The 19514-nt window shown below is 55.2% G+C and overlaps 1 protein-coding gene across 4 annotated transcripts in view; it reads left to right on the plus strand.

The window, feature by feature from the left end:
- LOC116950285 (uncharacterized) overlaps positions 1-19514 on the plus strand; it is a 117433-nt gene that overhangs the window by 43279 nt on the left and 54640 nt on the right. For all 4 annotated transcript variants that reach the window (XM_032967979.2, XM_032967981.2, XM_032967980.2 and 1 more), the window contains exon 2: positions 16449-16574. In XM_032967979.2, the coding sequence (XP_032823870.2) occupies positions 16449-16574 (126 nt within the window). The remainder of the gene's footprint in view (positions 1-16448; positions 16575-19514) is intronic.

Raw genomic sequence — 19514 nt, forward strand, 5'->3', positions numbered from 1 at the left:
GCTGCCTGCTCCTGGCCCTGCTGCCTGCTCCCGGCCCTGCTGCCCTCTCCAGGCCTGCTGCCCGCTCCCGGCCTGCTGCCCTCTCCCGGCCTGCTGCTCTCTCCAGGCCTGCTGCCCGCTCCCGGCCTGCTGCCCTCTCCCGGCCTGCTGCCCGCTCCCGGCCTGCTGCCCTCTCCCGGCCCTGCTGCCCTCTCCCGGCCTGCTGCCCTCTCCCGGCCTGCTGCCTGCTCCCGGCCCTGCTGCCCTCTCCAGGCCTGCTGCCCTCTCCCGGCATGCTGCCCGCTCCCGACCTGCTGCCCGCTCCCGACCTGCTGCCCTTTCCCGGCCTGCTGCCCGCTCCCGGCCCTGCTGCCTGCTCCTGGCCCTGCTGCCTTCTCCAGGCCTGCTGCCCTCTCCAGGCCTGCTGCCCTCTCCCGACCTGCTGCCCTCTCCCGGCCCTGCTGCCCGCTCTTGTTGCTTACTTTCCAAGTCACTTTGTAAACTTTGCGAATACTTTTTTTAAGTGTGATGCGCATCGGATTTACAGGGCAAATCGGCGCAATTAGCCGGTTGAGATGTTTCAGTATTAATAGACAGTAAATGCAGCAGAAACAAATTACAGCCCTTTGTCAATTCGCTGCTGGATGAGGGCCTCCCCATGAGGTGGTGGCGGCAGTGGTGGCAAGTACCGAAACCTCGCAGTAGACTGTGCAGGCTCGGGGTTTATCGCTTCATTCCGAGTAAAACCCGGAGCCGACCTGTCAGTATTTGACCCTGCATGAAGTCACACACACACAGGGAGTAGCGCCTACAACGCGCGACCCGCTGACGACAGCGCTGATGAGGATTAATGGCCACCTGCCGTGTACCCGGCCCCCCCTTCCGTGGCCGAGGCGCGCCCACACCTGTGTGCTGTGCGCGTCGTGGGGGGGGGGGGGCACCAGCGGTCGCGCTCGGCGGGCAGGCGTGGCGAGGTGTGCGGGTGATGAAACGCGACGCGTCAAGGGGCGCGCTGGAGATTTGTTTTTAAACGGCCGTAAGAGCCCCGAAGAGAACGGCGAAGAGATTCCATCGCGACACGAGTCTCTCGTGACGAGCCTGTGACACGGAGCGGCCCTTTTTCAAGCCGTGGGGCTCGCCTCCCGCCCCCTCCAACTAACGCCTTTTTAAGGGGGCACCGCGGGCTGCGGCATGGCTACCGTGCAGGTGCAGGGGCCCTTTTCAAAGTTCGCGCGAAGAGTCAGTGCCGGAGACAATACGCACATCGTGAAAACACAAATAGACAATATGCCGTACACTACAGTCCAGGGGTCGGCAGCCTGCGGCTCTGGAGCCGCATGCGACTGCCTCGTGACGTCATTTATTAAGGCCGACCGTATCGTATTCACCGAATTCGAAAAAAAATGCTCTTGTTATTTTAGTTGCTGACCCCTGCACTACACTGACTGGAGGCATAGCCGCATGATCTCTCTCTCTGTGTGTTGTGGCCTTCATAAAGAGCGGTGTGGGGGGGGGGTGTAAGAGACTAGGGGGCAGAGGTCACCAGGACCAGTGCTCTTGATTGGGGGGAGTCCTCGTAGCAGCTTCTCTCTTTGGAGCCCGGCGCCTGGGCCCACTGGCCCGTGGTGGAGTTGCACCTCCTGCACACACTCCAGCTTACGCCCTTTGCGTAGCGCCACGCGAAGCCAACGGTATGCACGACACACAGACCAGCGAGGCGACGGCCGTCAGGGCCCATCGCCGGTGCCGCCACCGCCCAAGGTCGCTTCGTCCTCTTGGAACGAGAGAGCACGACGGTGGCACGGGCGACGCCGTCCGCCGAGCTCTGCTCCCTGCAGCGTGCGACTCGAGGCCTCCGTGGCGTTTTGTCTTTTCCAAGTCGCTGACGCGAGGCCAGCGCCCTCGGCGAACCTAACACCGTCGGCCGCTCCTCGCGCGTACGGACGTGGCGAGCGATTGATGGAGGGCGGAGAGCGAAGCCCGCCGTGACAGATGGGGAGATGCGGGGATCGCTCCCGGAGCGCAGACTTCGTGTGGCGGGGATGAAGGGGCCCGGGGCGAGCGCCGGCCGACCAGATGAGGGGGGAGGGATGACGACGCGAGAAACTCGAGAAGGCGCCGATGGAAGTGACCGCGTGGCCCGCAGGTTAACTCTGGGTTTCGGCCGCCTGCGATTTGCCCCCGAGTCTCTAGGTGTAGCGAGTTGATGGTCTCTGCCCAATTCCCAATGAGGAACGACGGCGACGATGAAGAGAAGCAAGAGATGCACGCGGTTCTGTCACGAAGTGGATAAGATGGACGATCTCATCGTCGGCCGCGATTTATTTCCTGCCATGCCGGATGAGGGTCTCCCCCCCCGGCACCTTTCGCAGTCTCTCCAGCTTCCGCGCACGAGCCGAGTTCGTCGCTCCGCCTCTACGGTGAACGTCTCCGTCGGTGCGTTTCCCTCCTTTGGCTGCCGCTCCTCCATCTGCCATCTCGCTCGCTGCCCGCCGTCCCCTGCTCGATCTGAAGTCGATGCGATGGCTCCAACTCGTCAGTGTTCTTTGGGATTACTCCGAGAGACAGAGGGAACGGTGCGGATAATGGCAGGGGGCAGATAGCTAGCTGCGCGGTCTCTTTGTAGGGATTCAATAAAGGAATTTGTGTCGACCCCAGCACTCTGCCCCAAACCGTGGGAGCAATGTTCCATCCTTGGGGATGGGTCAATGATTGGTAGAGTGTTAACAGTTAATGCCTTGCATGATAAAGGGGGACCCACTGCTCTTAAAGATGCCCAGAGATGATATGCAAATTCCCGGGACAGATTACACGGCAAGCAGCAGGTGCAAGGGACAAAGCGGAGGTTAGGGCGGTGCGCAAGCAACAGGGGACTGAATGAGCCTGGGAGCGCGAGGGCAGCGACTGACTGCCGTGGCTTAGCCGAGACAATGGGTGCCGGCGTCTACACAGCCACGGGGAAGCGGGCCGAGCCGGAAACGCACGAGGCCCACGGCAGCTCGCCCCGGCTCGACCCATCCTGATTGGCGGAGGGGGGGGGGTGCTGGGGGGGGGTGCTAGGCCCCCCTTTTGTGGAATATTTCGGCCACTCAACTTCCTGGCTGTGTTGGTGTTGAAAGAAGAAAATGTGGTGGTAGTGGTTGTGGGAGGAAATCAAAATTGTACTCAACGTGTTCCCGAGGCTAAGATGTGTTCAGTGCAAAACCACGTGGGTTGTCGGTTGGGCTGTGCAACTTTTTAATGTTTAAACGCACATTCGGGCTCTTACACATTAATACTTTAGTTCATTATATCGCATAATCCACATCCTATAAAACAGTTGCGTATGTATTTGTGGTTGCGCTGCGTAGCTCTCCGAGGCGTGTCCAGGTCGCACCGCGTGTGGTTCATCGCGATGTCCGACGTTCCACTCAACGTGCCGGGAGCTTCTTCAGGGCACAATGTGTCCAGTTATAAAGACGTGCTCCACCCGGCAAGCGCGTGGGAGAGCCTTTTAAGGAGTGCTCTGCCCAGCCACAGCTTCCCATTCACAGTGTTGGCCAGTTGCGCAAATGAGGGGGCAACCTCAACGTTTCCGAAATCGTCCTCGTGACACGCGTGGGTGGTAACGTTGACGGCGATGATCTACAGAATCGGAAGAACTGCTTGTTCATGGAAGGGGGTCGATTGGTTTGACAAAGAGGAGAAGCTGCGTGCACCGTCACCCTCGCTGCGTGGACGAGGATGTTGGTCGGTCCGAGATTGTCCGAAGGCACGGAAACGTCCCGGAGGCCCGAATTGTGGGCCTTCCGAGTCCGTGCCGCGCCATCGCAATAGCACCACGGCTACAGGTGTGCCTCTCTCTTGCCTTATTGTGGAGTCATGGCTGAATACTACGCACTTGTGTTACACAATGCATGTAGCGCAGCAGTGAATGACCCAACTGATAATAGGTACGGCATATTCTCAGATGAACATGATCCATTGTCATCGCACCTGACAGGCCCAGAGCGATGACATCACCTCTTCTACCCCCTCTATTGAAGATCGCAACAGGAGGAATTATCCACAATTCTGGCTGTCGCCTGATGATGCGAGTTGTAATCACTGGCAAAACGTTGTATTCGAAAAGTGAATGTTGTGGGTTTACTCTCGAACTCATCGGTGTGCTGAACCAGTAACGGATTGGCATGTTTTGTTTACGTGACAAACCTTATTAATTGGCTGTGTTGGGTGGTGGCGGGTTTAACGACAAATTAATATTTACGCGATTTAACCCAAAAAAAACATTTTACAATGGATAATATTGGTCGCAAAAGCCTACGTGGTAAACAGCAGTGAAGTGTAACACATTGAAGAGTGTAACGTAAGAAATCGTGGAACTGTCCAGCGGGTCACGGAATGGGGGGAAGAGGGGGAGGGTGGCAGGGGGTGGATGGAGGGGGGCGGAGGGAAAGGTGGGGTGGAAGGGAGGGGTGCGAGGGGTCCGAGCGAGGGTGGGAGTCCATGGACCCTCGTAGTTCACTTGACCACTGGCACCGATACAAGCGCCTGCGCATCAACGCTTGGCGATGCGCGCAACATCCTCTCGACGGATCTCGGAAGCTAAGCAAGGGCTGAGCCTGGCTCGTGCTTGGATGTGTGAACACCATGCACAGTAGGCTGCCGGGTAACGTGGCGGGCAGCAGAGGGTGGTGAATAAAATCCATTGTTGTACTGTACTTAATAGTATTTATATTTCCTAACTTCTTGCACGGCACAGATCCCTGGACGAATTGCGCCTTGTACATGTCAATCATTATAAAAGTTGCGTTCGCATATCTAGGCTCCCCCGCCTTCACAAATCCGCGCTGACCAGCGTGGTGAAGTTTGGTCAGTATCCCCCATATGGCTTGGGAAGACCTTCATCCAGCAGTGGATTTACACAGGGCTGGCTGTGATTGTATGCGATATTCTCATGATGAGCATTATTGTTGTTAAGAGGGCCACACGGTGTTGCCACCTTCCCGGCAGCGTTCGCTCCCTCCTTCTGCACCAACCACTCGGCTGAGCGGTTCTCCTTACAGAGAGAGAGCGAGGGCTAGGTGGAGGGTGGCCGTGGGGAGCTGCCGGGATTGTTCGAAGTAGTCGTGTGTGTGAGGTACGTGTGTGTACGTGTGTGTGTGTGCGGTGGGGTCACGCACGGGCCAGCTTTCACAAGGGGGTTCATGGCTCAGGGAGGGAGGCGAGTGTGTGTGTACAGTGAAACATAACAGCGCGGCAAGCACACGCGCAGCACCGACTCTGCGAAATGCGCAAACACAACCTTTACGCGAGCGCGGGCGGGGAGGCGCCGCCCTGGGCCGCTCTCTCTCGCAGGCAAAGCGCCGTGGTCACTCAACTGCTGGATGGACGCCTCCCCACGCCACCGCCGATCACAATTCGCTCGCGGAAGGCGATCTGACCCCCGCCGCTCGGTGCGCGTCGGTGACGGAGGAAGGCGATCTGGAGGGGGCGGGGTTCGGATGTCGCTCGCTTTCTTACCGACGTTAGCCGTGGCGCGGATTCGAACTCTGGGTTCCGAACGCGGTGCGCCAACCGCTTGCGCCGCCGCTGCGCCCCCATAAGTGCGCGCGAATCGGAGAGAGCCTTGCCTTCGTGCACACGGAGTCTGAGCACTCGATGACGCCTTGATGCCTCGCAAGGCCCCAAAACAAGAACCGCGTCGATTCGATCTGCGTGATGTAGAATGCCTGGTCAGCAGCGCATGCCGGTCGTGGAGGTTTGTTTGGCGACACTTCACCACGTCGGTCAGCGCGGGTTGGTGAAGCGGGGACGGCCCAGGAACGAGTCGCGCGTCAGTCGACGACGATTCACAAGGCCAGGAATCTGCACCGGGTCGCTCCTTTGTCATGGGCACGTGCAGGGACGTCGTTATCATCATCACCATTAAAACATAATAGAGAGAGCAGTGGTTAGTGCACCACCAAAGGAACTTGATGGCCTGAGTTCACTTCCCAGTCACGGCTAAGGCTAATTAGTGAGTGATATCTGAACGGGTCCTGGGCTTCCCCATTCATCATCCAGCACAGTGAAGTATGGCCAAACAACCCTCCACTCTGACCAAAAGGCTATGGGAAGCCTTTAGTCCAGAAGTGGATTATTTTCAATTGCCAAAACGGGCTGCAAAATGTTGAGCGAGGTAGATCAATGGGTGAGAAACGAATGTCCCAAATGTCAAGATCAGCTCTCTGACGTGTTTGCAGGTTGGGCCGTGTGACGTTCAGTATGAATGAGGAGCGGTAGTGTAGTGGTTGGCACAACTGTGCTATGAAATCGGTGGCCCGAGTTCGATTTCCGCTCATGGCCAGCACCGGTGACGATTATCTGAACCGGTCTTGGTCGACTCGGCCTCAAATGAGTACATGGTGTGATGTGTAAACATGGCCACTGGGGAGACAAAGGCGGCTAGGCATAGTGCTGGCCACCCACCCCCTCGCGTGCCGTTCCGGCCTTCATAGGTGCTTCTCGCGAACAGCACTTTCCCCAACATTGTTAATTCTATACGGGGGATCTTTGTCTTTGTTCAGTATGATGTCCGACATTTCGCTCCGTGTGCTGGGAGCCTCTTCAGGAACCGAATTCTCCCAGGGCATTTGGCGAAACGTCGGACATCGTGCTGTAGCGAAGCAGCTAAACCGCAGAAACCTGTGCAAGTGGCAGCAGCGCCGCGTCCTCCTCGTCGCGAGCACACGCTCCGTGCCAAACCGTGACGCGGCATTGCCCGAAACGTCGCGCGGCGATGCCCTGCTGCCTCTCTCGGGCCCTGCTTTAGACGAACGTGAGCCGAGTTCTTATTGAAGCAGACATCGGGCAGACGGCACCCCGAGCAGGCCTCTGTTGTTTGAGAGTGAGGGGGGCATCCCTGGGCACGGAGGGAAACAAATTCTGGAATTTGGCAATAACCCACCCGCTCCACCCGCTCCACCCTCTCCACCCCCTCCACTCCCCCCACCCCACCCAGCGGAGGGCTCCCCATTCTCCCGGCTACCACCGCCCCCCCCCCCTTCACCTCCCCCCTTCCCCACTTGTTTCTCCCCTTCCTACCTCCTCTCTCCCTTTCCTCCATTTTCTGCCCCCTTCTGTAATTAGGATTCTTGCCGAGTGATAAGATCAGTTGGAATTCCAAACGGACAAGAGTGGGGGACAGGAGGTTGGGGTGGGTGGGGAGTTGGCGGGGCACATGGGGGGGGGGGTTAGGGGTTAGGGTTTGCAAGTGGTGGCGGTTCGGGTTGTTTCGTGGTGCGTGGTGGTGCGGTTATTGTGGAGGGTGGAGGTAGTTGTTTGATGGTTGGGCGCGGCGGGAGAGAAGGGGGCGGTGGTGTCGGTGGTTGGGGTAGTTTGGAGTAATGCGGCTGGGGGGGTAGAGAGGCGGTTGCAACCACAATTAGGATCTGCTCTACATAACACGGGGCCTGCGTTACGCGCAGAGCGGTGGCGGCGAGAAAGAGCTGCTGCAGCAGCAGCCGCCCATTATTGTGTGTGCGGGCGTGTGGGTGGCAAGCCAGCGAAAGAGGCCCCTGCCGTGGCGATTATGGGAAGCATTCTGTCGGCCCGCTCGCTGCTGCAGGAATTGTGGATACAACGCCGCCGCCCCCTCGCTCCCACCACCCGGCTTACGCAACACATAATCCAGCTTTTCGGCTGTTGGCGATCATCAGCGCTGTTTATCCCCGCTGTCCTTCGTCGGCGGCTGCACGGCAGATTGCAGGAGGGATTTTCATTTGTCAGGGGAGCTGAATGGCAGCGCACCGGTTCGATTTCCCGTCGCGGCAGGCGAAACAATGGAGCGAGTGGCCTGCGAGCGAGCCAGTCCACCCATCGCGTCTGGAAAGTGGACTTGGCTCAGGATGCGGGAATCCGCAAAGCGCGGCTCGCCAGTGGCGGTGGAACCCCGCTCGCTTGCAGCGCCCTTGGGCTGTTGCAAAAGAACAGGCCGAGTATGCGTGGCTTATTAAAAAACATGGCAAGGGGTGTGGTGGGCTGTGTGTGTATGTGTGTGTGTGGGGTTGGCGGGGAGGTGTGGTTGCTCAGAGGCTCCCTGTCGTCATGTGTCGGTGGGGGTGTGTGGGAATGTTTGATGATGCCGATGATGGTGATGAGGTGTACATTCTCAGCTCTTACCAGCTGTAAAAAAAAAATCCGAATTGTGTGACATTTTTACCCCCCACGAACGCCATTTTAATTGAGACGTGGCGCAGAAGAATAAAATGCTTAATCACAAGAAACATTCCCCAAAATAAACACGTTCGCAAGAGAGGGCGCTTGCGAAGGATGCGGTATCGCGCGGAAGGATCTGCAGCACCGGCTGCTATGGGAACGTTAGAGGAAAGAGACAATGTTTTTGTATAATCGTGATAATAATAAAATGAGAATCCACAGCGAGCAGACGTGACAAGAATCCAGAGCGCGGCGGCGGCGCCCGTGAGTGATAAAATTATTGTACGTGTGAGGACTGGGACATTTTATAGCTGACGGGGTGATGGGCAGAGGCGAGGGAGGTAGGGGGAGAGACAAAGAGGGGGGGGGCAGGGAAAAGGATGCGCGGGAGGGAGGTTTGGGTGGCGGTGGTGGCTGGGTGAGGGGAGGCAGCGTTTTTGAACTCTGCTGGGCTCTTTATCTCCTTTCCTGTCGCGGTGATTACGAGCCAGCTCACTGTAAACAGGATTCTTGGGTCATTCCAATTTTTAGTTCCCGAGGAAGCGAGGGAGCGAGAGAGACGGAGAAATAATTATAAATTCTTAATTTGAAATCGTTACTCAGGAAAGCCTCAATGGGTCTTTAAAAAGTCCTGTTTGGGGGTGGGGGCCTCTCGCTTGGGATTTTTAGGCCAATTCTTTTTGAGAAAAAAAAACGCTCACAAAGAGGAATTGGCCAAACATCAGACGCGGGGCCCTCGGTGATGCTTTTGCTGGGTAAACAAACACACTGGAGTGGACTGCACATGGAAAGCCACACATACCAGAGTGCCCAATGCTCGCTCCCCGACAGACGGCCTTCCCATACTCCTGCCGGCTGTTTTGTCTATTTCTCGCTCCACCTCAGTGCGCACATCGTCGTCATTATCATCGGCACAATGGCCGGAATCCCAGCGATCATCGGTGCTGGATTCAAACGGTGTGCATGCCTTGTGCAACATCGTTACTTAAAACGTGTTGTACAGTATTGTGTTTGTGTTGGGAATCCCGCTGTGGTGTATTGGTGAGCACGCTTGATTCGCAATCCAGAGGCGCCGGTTGGATTCAATCTCCCGGTGCAGCACTCGAAAAAAACGGGGCCAAGTTTCATAAACCCCTCTGCCTTCGTCCACCCAACCGTGTAAAAGTGTGCACCCATAGCTGGTCGATCGACAGTTCTAGCATGTGGCGGAGAAGAGTAGGCCAAAGTGTCCTCCAGAATTTCGTTTTCAAAACTATCTTTTAATTTGTCGTTGCACATGCAGCAGCAGCGCTTGATTGTCTGCTGAGGTCACACGGCCTTAACAGGATTTGCACCACAATGCAAGGTCAAAGGGCAGAATGGCGGCGTGTTTCTCCAGGTGGAGGTGTCCGCGCCGGGGTCATCGTGCAGTGGGATCGCTCCGTCCCTGGTCGTGTACCCTCCACAGTTATCTTTACACGTACTGTACTGCACCTTTTATTCGTTTTGACCTCCTACAGATCAAGGTGCAGCCCTGCAACTGCTTGATCACACCATTGCTGGCGGAAGGGCCTCCATTAGAGCGAGCTCACTGGAGCCCCGTGTAGATGGCATTTCGGCCTATTCCTTGAAGCATTGTTTTTAAACGTTATTTTTTTCTCAAGATACCCTCATGTTGTTTTAGTTTTCATGGCCTGAACGTGCAGCATCTTTTGACCTCTGGGCCCCTGCCTGCGCCGGGGTCAGCTTTGTGAACTTGAGCCGTTGGGAGGGAGAGAGGGGGGGGGGCAGCTGAACGTGAGGGGCGACCTCGCAGCACGATTTAAAAAAAGCACCCCAACAACGAATCGTGTCACGTCGAAGGCAATTTATTGTATCGCTTTGGAAGATGTGACCTATGTTTGGAACTGGTCAATGCTTTGACACGCACAGATGTGGCTTATGTATGGAATTTGTCGATTCTTTGACACGTACAAAAAATTATAGTGCACCCGCCACCACCGTCCAAGCGTGGATATAAACAGTTCCGTCAGTCTTGGTGTCGACGTCATGAAGCTTTCTGGTCGTTTCTCCCCAGTCTGCGAACGTGAACGAATTATGTGCCTGAATTAGTCACCTTAATTGGATATTATTATGACGGAGTAAAGAGCCACTTCCTGATGACGCTAAGAATTTCCCACATCTTTAAATTGTCAGAAACGTTCACAGTCTTCCAACCGTTCCGGGCCTTTCTCGTCTACACAGCACTGCTTTACGAATGACGCAATAATTCCCCCACATTGATGAATGTGACTCAATAATATGCACAATTGTTGTAAAACAGTTGGATTAAGTTTGCACTGTTGAACACAGGATGTTGCACAACATTTGTATAAGACTGAAGTTAATCAAAACTAATTAGTCCTCAATTTCAGTCCGATCTTTAGTTTTACATAACATTGTACAGTATTGTAATGAACAGACGAGTTGGACCCCCTCTCATCCACGGTCACCTGGAGGGCATTAATGGCAGATTCTGCTGTTTAGCCACGAAAATAAATCCTCTCATCCACCAACAAAAATATTGAAAGCGACTCTAAAGGCGCAGCCCTCAAAGGGTGTTGTTCAAGCCACTGCTGGTGGAAGGACCTCCAACTCTCGAGAGCCAGTCTCAGGAGAATGTGGTCTACTTGTCCATGCTGGACCTTGGTGCTGTATTCTGTCTCGACACAGTGGGTCCCTGATCCACGCCTGATGGTTCTGAAAAAAAAACGCTTAACAGGGTGAGTTTGCCACAACTCACTCCTCTTTTCCAGGATAATAAAAGATTCGGATTCTTCTTTGTGTGCCAGAATGTGGACTTTAGGATGTAGTGATTGAGGGAGACCAACTTCCTAGTCCTGAATAATCGTGATTTCAGCTGTGGATTTGGCACCCGAGAGGAACCACGACCGTTTGCGGAAAGCGCGGATGATAGGATGGGGTTCGTTCTTCCGCACGACTTCAATTGCCGCCGAAAAGTGCAGTGGCTGTTCACAGTTCACCAGTGCGTGGCGGATATCAGAGGAGTGGATATCGCAGCTGCTAAGTGGTTACATAATCGCTGGCAGCTCGCGAAGGCCTTCATCCAGCAGTGGGATTGACCGTGGCTGATTGTGATTTAATGAAAGTCAACAGAGTTACAGATAAGAGTCACGTCCACAGTAGTTTGTGGCCGTAATCGTTTGTATTTTAGCATCCGGTTTTCGTGTCTGCGAACAAGTGCAATGTGTCTGGCGTATGCGAGAAGCGGGGGTAGAGGGGAAGTTAGAGAGGCCAGAACAACACAGAGCCCGTGAACAAATACGAGAGATCCCCGTTTAAACACTAAGGAGAGGGGGAGGATGTTGAAAAACACAAGCGCTGTTGGCGAGCACCCGTTACATTTGTGTGGCAACGCCGCAGCCTCCATGGCTCGCTGCCGATTGCGAACCAATCGCTCAACGCTGGTCTGCCCAACTCGTGTCGAAAGCGTTCAAAACATCAGCACCGTGCGTCCACTCCTCTTGTCCGTCTGTAACGGGGTACGATGACTCTCGTTAAGACAATCCGATATGAGGACGACTCCAGTGATGAAGTCGTGTTGCTTTGAGGGTAACATTGATCAACGGGTTTAACACACAGTAGTAGTAGGCTTTTGGCGACCAATATAATCCATAGTAAAGATTTTTTTGTGGTTAGAATTGTAAATGTGCGTTTACTCTCCAACACACCACTATGATGAACTAGTCACGAATTGGCATGTTTTGTTTTGCGTGACAGACGTTACTAATTGGCTGTGTCGGGTGGTGGCGGGCTTAACGACACATTTACGCGACCTAACTAAAAAAAAAACCTCCCATGGATTTATCAACGAGTTTCCCCAAACTTGGGATACACAAACCTGGGCTCGGGAGAGCACCCCGCTTGGTGTCCCCGCCCAAGGCGCGTCCTCCCGGGCAGAGCCACCAGGCGAGGCCGTGGTCTCATCGTGGCCTACAGAGACGCCGCCCCTTCCCCGCATGCCTGGCCGTGACCGTGGCCGTCATTATCGCTCAATTAAGTACTCCTCAATCTATATTGAATTACTCCTCCTCGACGAGGACACACGCACGATGGAAAGCGTTACTCGGAATCCATGCGTGTGCGTGGTTCTTCTTACTCGTCCGATTCTCCGTCGGCAGGGGGTTTGGGGGGAGAGACGCGCGCATGTCACGACTTGTAAACAATTTCGTTTCACCAGGTAAGGCCCAGTGAGCTATGTAGCGACCTGGCCACGAATTATAGGTCGACAAAAATGGCTCATCATGTAGACAATTATAGCAGTCAAATACTCCTAAGCCCGTGTTTCCTTACTGTGGACTGGGGAAAACCGGAGGACCCAGAGAAAAATCCACGCGACCATGGGGAGCGAGACACCGCCAACTCCACATGTACAGCAGCGGGCGTCAGGGTCGGGATCGAACCGACAACCTATTGCGTACCGGGCGAGGGAGTTAACATCTCACAACCACCGTGGTTCCCCAATGCCGATCTCCCACGGTGTTGTTGGTTGAGTGGAGTCAAGAAGAGTCGTCAGTAGCCAGCAGCCAAGAGGCCCCAGCTACTCCTTCCCTCTCTCACACAAAGATACGGTGCTGTGTTTGCGAGCGCCTATTAAGGCCGCCACATGCGCACCAGAACCCTCTCCGCCTTTGTCTCCCGAGTGACGATGTTGACACACCGCACCAGGTACTCATTTGAGGCTAAGTCGATCTCGGGGTGGCCCAGGACCGGTTCAGATTAATCGTCACTGATGTCGGCCGTGAGCGGTAATCGAACCCGGGTCGCCGGGTTCGTAGCGCTGCGCCACCGCTCCCCATTCACACATGTGCACACACAAAGATCCCCCGTGTAGCCTTAGCAGACTGTTGGGGCAAGTGCTGTTAGCGAAGCGCACTCTCTCACACACACACGCCCGCAAACACGAGCGCACACACACACACACCCCCTGTGCGGGCTCAGTGGGAGTTTGGATAGCGCGCTCTTTGAAGAGAGCCGCTCTGCCAACAGCTTCGAGGGAGGGGCGGCGTGGGGGAGGCTTAAGCAGAGCAGCCGAGCTTGTTTGCTTGTTTTAAATTCCTCCTTGATGGGTTTTTATAACATTTTTTTTCAACCTCCTCCCCTCTCTCCCTCTCTCCCCTCTCGCACAGAGACCACAGTGGGTCCTGTGTAGCAGGGGTAGGCGGGTTAAACCTTTGCAGACTGCTCCTTCGCCAACCACCGATCATTGTGCTTTTGTCGGAATAGTAATGATGACGAGGATGATTTGAGCGATCGTCGTGATGATGATTTGAGCCCTTGATCCATTGCAGCTTCGTCTTCTCGCCTGCTGCTGCCACCGCGGCGGCCCTGCTGCTTCTCTCAGCGTCGGGCTTGTGATCTTTTAGCCAGCAGTGGATAAACCACGGCTCGTGACGACGATGCGGCCCCGTCTGTGGGCCCCGGCAACGAGGAGGGCCTGCACGGTGAAAGAGGGCCCCTCCCCGCGTCGTGTTAGTTGTGCGTGGGGGTTGTTGGCGAGAGACCGGATGCGGCGGGGCAGAGTGATTCGCACGCTGCTGTGAACCCGGCGACCTGAGTTCGATACCCAGCCGCGGCTTACACGAGTGGTAGCTGATATCTGAACCAGTGCTGGCACCCCTGCACAACCACAGAACCCACACTGACCATCGTATGTTGAACGTCTTTCCCGCCGGACATAGCCAACTGTGCTAGTTGGAGGTGCGGGAAATCTTGGTGAACTATGGTCAAGCGACCCTTACGACCCACTCGGTGTGTGAGGACGTTCATCCAGGAGGACATTCATTTAGAGTATTTGGCTGCTGCTGAAAATTTTCGCTTGATGATAAGCCACTGGTTTGAGCTATCATTTGCGGACAGGTCGTTTCTAAAAAAAGAGCTGCATATACCTCAGTTGGCCTTACCTGGTTTAGTGCATTGACAAAGTTGGCCTTACCTGGTTTAGTGCATTGACAAAGGGCTGCACATGCACACGTGTGCAAGTATCGGGGCTGAATGTTCTCAATGCTCGTGGATTGAATCTGTTACGAGAGGGGCCTGCGGTTGCCGTGTCACGGGTTTCACCGTGTAGGTTTTACACCGGCCGTAGCGGTGGCTATGTCGTCCAGACATCTGCACTCGGCGTCCCTGTGGGGCTCAGGGTGATCATTTGAACGTGCCAAGCGTTGCGTGGTCGCATTCTGCCTCTGTTCTCGACCACGTGCTAGTTTCAGGCAACAGCTCTCGGCGCAGTCTCTTACGGAGATCGTCACCGGATCGATTGGCCCGCCACTGCGGGCGTCGCGGTGCCGAGAGCCGGCGCTGCAGTGGCGAGATGGAAACTCCCTCGCCTGGTATTTAGGAGGTCGTGGGTTCGATCCCGACCTTGACGCCTGTATATTTGGAGTTTGCATGTTCTCCCCGTGGTCACGTGGAGTTTTTTTTTCCGGTTCCTCCGATTTTCCCACGCGATAAGCCACTTCGTCAAGCTATAATTTTTGTGGCCAGGTCGCTTCTGAAAAAGAGCTACCTAGCTCAGTGGGCCTTACCTGGTAAAATAAAAAAAATGTTTGATAGTTTAATATGGCCCCGAGCCTTGCTGCGTGCCGGTTCAGCAGACACCGTACACATTGTGCTAGATTGCGGCTAACTGCCGTGCGTGTTAACGCCAAGGCATCGCTCCTGTGGCCTGCGACCAAATCCCGCGGAACGAGCCCCGTCCCGTCGCATCCCGGAAGCTAAGCAGGGCTGAGCCCGGATGTCGCTTGGATGGGCCACCACACGTGTTCGCTTGTTACAGGCTGCGGGCCTACGTCGTTGGCAGCAGAGGTCGGGCAGCGAAATGTACATCTATGCTGCCTGCTTTCACCGACCCACAATGGCCGGGATGGGGAAGTATGGCCAAATAACCTCCAGGACCCAGAGGGCGTGGGGAGGCCCTTATCCAGCAGTGGATTGACAAAGGGGCCGTGCGTGTACATAGCTGTGTGGCAGTTCTTCTCAACGGGCCCCTCCCGGTAAGAGGTTGAGTGCAATGGTCACGAGTACAGTTACACTGGGGAGAGGGTTATTGTTGGGATTGTGGTCCGCGTTGAGCATTGTGTTATGAATAGGGTTACGTTCAGGGATGTGGTCAGAGCCGTGTGTCATTGTTATTCGAGCTGAGCTCTCATCCCGCTGTCCAAAGTAATCGATGACTCCTGGTGATTATCGGTTCGACTGCTCAATTCGTCGGAAAACGTGAAAATTGTTGTGAAATAAAGTCCCGCCTCTGTTTCCCACGTGTGCCGCTGGATGGGAGGGTGGGGCTTGGTGACATCATCTTTGTCATCGCGCTGGGTGTGGCTTGTCGGGGGTTTCCTGCCTTCGGGAGGCGGGATGTGGGGGGCCAAACCGCCGTGTGTAAAGGCAAGCGAGTTGATTGACCAGAACATTTTTTGTCGGTGAATCTATTTTTAATCGATCAACTGGTTACAGTGGGGGTTTGTGTGACCACTGTGGCTGGAAGAGCACACGACTCTGTGGCGTGGACAGCAAACCAGCGCCGCGCCCCTCTTGCTTGCTCGCTCCACGCGTTCACGATCGCGAGTTACGACGAGGCCTCTTAAAAACAAAAACAGGCGGCAGAAATGACCACCGAAGTACACCTCGGGTGTGTTTACGTGCCGTTATATTACTGCACGATTGTTATTTTGATGAATTATAAAATGCTTTTTTTTATTTGTCCGAAAGCCACATTTCACTACCGTTCGCCCCTTTCAGTGGAGAGTGGGAGAGCGCATGAGAGAAGAGCGAGTGATTCGGAGTGAATGAAAGCGGCATTTGCTCAGCGAAGATGTGCGCGGATATCTGGAACGGTGGCGTGTTAGTGGGTGAATGAACAACAGAGTGAAACAGACGAGAGAGCAGCGCGGTAGTACTGATGAGAATGAGCGCTGGCGGGTGAATGCATGAGTGTGTAGTCGTGAGTGAAAAATTGACCGCGCGAGTGAATTTCATGAACGTCTCCAATGGGTTTTCGCTTCACGTGCATGGAGCTTCTTCAGGATCTGATTCGAGCAAGCACCCTTTTCCCCTCTTACACGACATTGCCAGGCTGCTGCCGGTTCTTGATGCGCGCCAATTGGTTCGGCACGCGGCGTGAAACTCTGGATATCGCGTGGCCCATCCCTGCGCGGCGGAATGTGATGCTGTATGCATGTTGAACTTCTTTCTCACCGTCCGTAGCCAACCGTGCTAATCGGAGGTGCTGCGCTGCCCCCCGTGCCGTGCAGGTGCACCCGCTGTCGCTGTGCGTGAGCACCGAGGACGAGGAGCTGCTGGACTATGGCTGGGTTGGCGTGGTCAAGCTGGACAGCCCTGAGCTCAACATCCACCCCTGCCTGGACGTCCTCGGCAAGGTGAGCTATCGCGGCAGCCCGAGGCAAACTATCAACGATGAATACTTTTTTGTTTTACCAGGTAAGGCCCACTGAGCTACACAGCTCTTTTTGGGAAGTGAACTGGCTATCACAAATGATAGGCCATTCAATGAAGTGGCGTATCATCATGCAATTTATCGTGGCCCCCCTCGTTCTTCTGAGCGACCACAGAGGGGCAGAAACGATTGAGTGACGATGTGAAGTCCGCGGTTACCCTTTGCACTGAGGGGCTTCGAGAGAAAACTGGAATTTTGTAAGCAAGTTGACAAACACACCAGTCATTGAAGTGACTTAGGAGCCGGTTCACTGTTGGTAGACACTGAGCAGTCAAACAAGACCCACAAGACAGCGTTAATGATTGATGCCTTGGCTGGGCTTTTTCAGTCCCGGGCGCTTGAGTTTTGGGGAGGAGGAGGCTTGCTGCTTGTGTTCGAGGTACTCGCTAAAGTGCCTGTTGAGTGGATGTCAAACAACGCTGCCGCCGCTGCCGCCACGTAGGCCCACAGCCAGGCCGGTGCTTCCGACCAGTGATGAAACACGTAAAATGTACGTTGAACGTCTTTTGCGCCCCATGTAGCCAAACGTGCATGAATCCGAAAGGCTGTGAGAAATTTTTTAGTTCAAGTTTATCAAGTTTATTTTTGTTTAATCGGGTGATCAATTTGAGAGACTCGGGGTGAAGTCTCAATTGCAAGAGTGACCGGGGGACATTTGTTTGCCAGGCGGCGGTGATAATTGCTGCTGCTCCTGCCGTGTGTAATCCCAACGGAGTAATTTGCGGTGTGATTTATTTTTAATTTGGCAAATTTGGAGCGTGACGATAATGCGCGTACTGGGTTTCCAAGTCTAATACGTCGGTGTCGTTTTGTTCATCTTATGGCCCTTTTCTCAATCCACGTGGTGGGGGGGGGGGGAGCTGTGAAGCGGGGAGCATAGTACGTAGTACATAGTACAGCCCAACAACGGATCTTTGCTGCGCTGCCCTCTGCTGCACACAACGGCAGCAGCGGCGGCGGTGGTGGTGGCAGTCTATCGGGAGTGCTGCCTGGGCTCAAGGAAGCTTGCGAGACGTGACGAGGTGGGGCGCGCGTTCCCGCTGATTGTCGGTGATCACCGCTCGGACGTCGAGATCGTGATGATTTCCGTGTTGTCTTTTGTCGAGCTGCTTCTTTTGTTGTTGCGTCGAGCTAGGACCCACGTCCGACGAGCGGGAGAGAGACGGGGGGGCGGGCGAGGTCCTTGCCTTCACAGATCTGGCAGTTCAGCATGGCTCTGCTGATGAGTCACTGAATGTTGAAACCACTGCAGAGTTTGCTTACATGAAACCGAATGCAAGAAGAAGGCACGAGCGTTCTCCACGCCCCTGTTTGAGGAGAGGCGAGAGTCGTGTTAATGGGGACGGTGGTCGGTAGGCAGGCCGCAGGCACGTGCATGACAGCCGCGTGTGTGCGCGTCGTGAACCCGTCGCCCCGTGAACCCGTAGCCCCGTGAGAACGGGCGGATGTCGGCGATGTCGTCATTCTGCCAGCAGCATTGGGGGCCCGGGCGCTCACAGCGTGCGTGCCCCGTGTGTGCCCCGTGTGACTGTGTGTGTGTCTGTGCGTGCTCCGTGTGTGCCCCGTGTGTGTGTCCGTGTGTGTGTGGGACTGTGTGTGACTGTGTGTGTCTGTGTGTGTGCGAGAAAGCGGTAGTGTAGCGGTGAGCGCTACGCTGCGCTACAAACCCGGCGACCCGCGTTCAATTCCCGCTCACGGCCAACACCGGTGACGATTATCTGAACCGGTCCTGGGCCTCCCCTAGGTCGACTCAGCCTCAAATTAGTATCTCGTGCAGTGTGTAGTAAACATCGCCACTGGGGAGACAAAGGCGGTCGGGCGTGGTGCTGGCCACCCACCCCCTCGTGTACCGTTCCGGCCTTCATAGGTGCTCGCTAACAGCACTTGCCCCTACAGTCTGTGAAGGCTACACGGGGGATCTTTGTCTTTGTGCGAGAGAGAGTGAGTGAGGGAGAGTGGAGAGAGGTGGGGGAGAGCGCCGTGAGTCTACGAGAGTGGCGAGAGTGGAGAGAGCCAAGGAGAGAGTGGAGAGAGTGGCAGCCTGGGCATCTTCCGCACTCTGGTCGGAGCCAGGGTGTGTGGGATGGAGTTCCGCCACGCGCGGCTGACCCACGCCGTGCCGGCCTTCAAGGAGCAGTGGGCGCTGGAGGAGGCCGTGTGCTCGGTGGCAGATGACGGTAGAGAGCTCTGCATGCAGATGTGAGCTACCCGTCGGAGGCCGTTTGACTGTGAGGAGGGCTGCGTGCAGATGCAGCACTTGTCGTAGTTATAAAATAAAGAGAGCGAGAGCGACATAGAGTAGGAAGAGAGGGGGTAGAGAGAGAGGGGGAGCAGACAGGGGGGCAGAGAGAGAGGGAAGGGGTAAGGAGAGCATTGCGAGAAATATTTTGTTAAATCTTTAATTTAAAAGGGGGGGGGGGGGTTACATAAAGCAAAGCATAAAAAAAAACAAAATGATGAACGAAGCAAAGTGCCGACTACACCGAGCATCTTCTTGTTTCCTCTGATCATAAAAAAACGAGAGTGGAGAGATAGAGAGAGTGGAGAGAGCGAAGGAGAGAGTGAGGGAGTGTAGAGAGATTGGGGGAGAGTTGCGGTGGCCTAGAGCCGTGCGAGAGAGGGCGGATCGGGGAGAGTTGCGTGTGAGAGAGGCACGAAGAGAGAGAAGGGGTGAAGGGGGACTGGGAGACAATGATGGTGTGTGGGGAGGGGGCGAGAGTGTGTGTGTGTGTGAGGGTGTGAGATGACGTGTGTGTGTGTGAGATGATGAGTGTGTCAGAATCAATCTTTTTTTATCCTGGAGAAATCCGATGAGCTATGAAGCTCTTTTTCACAAATATCCAGAAGGGGGCGGGTCAAAGTT

Source organism: Petromyzon marinus, chromosome 38 (assembly GCF_048934315.1).
Source record: "Petromyzon marinus isolate PM22_M1 ecotype Great Lakes invasive population chromosome 38, UKy_Petmar_22M1.pri1.0, whole genome shotgun sequence".
NCBI lineage: Eukaryota > Metazoa > Chordata > Hyperoartia > Petromyzontiformes > Petromyzontidae > Petromyzon > Petromyzon marinus.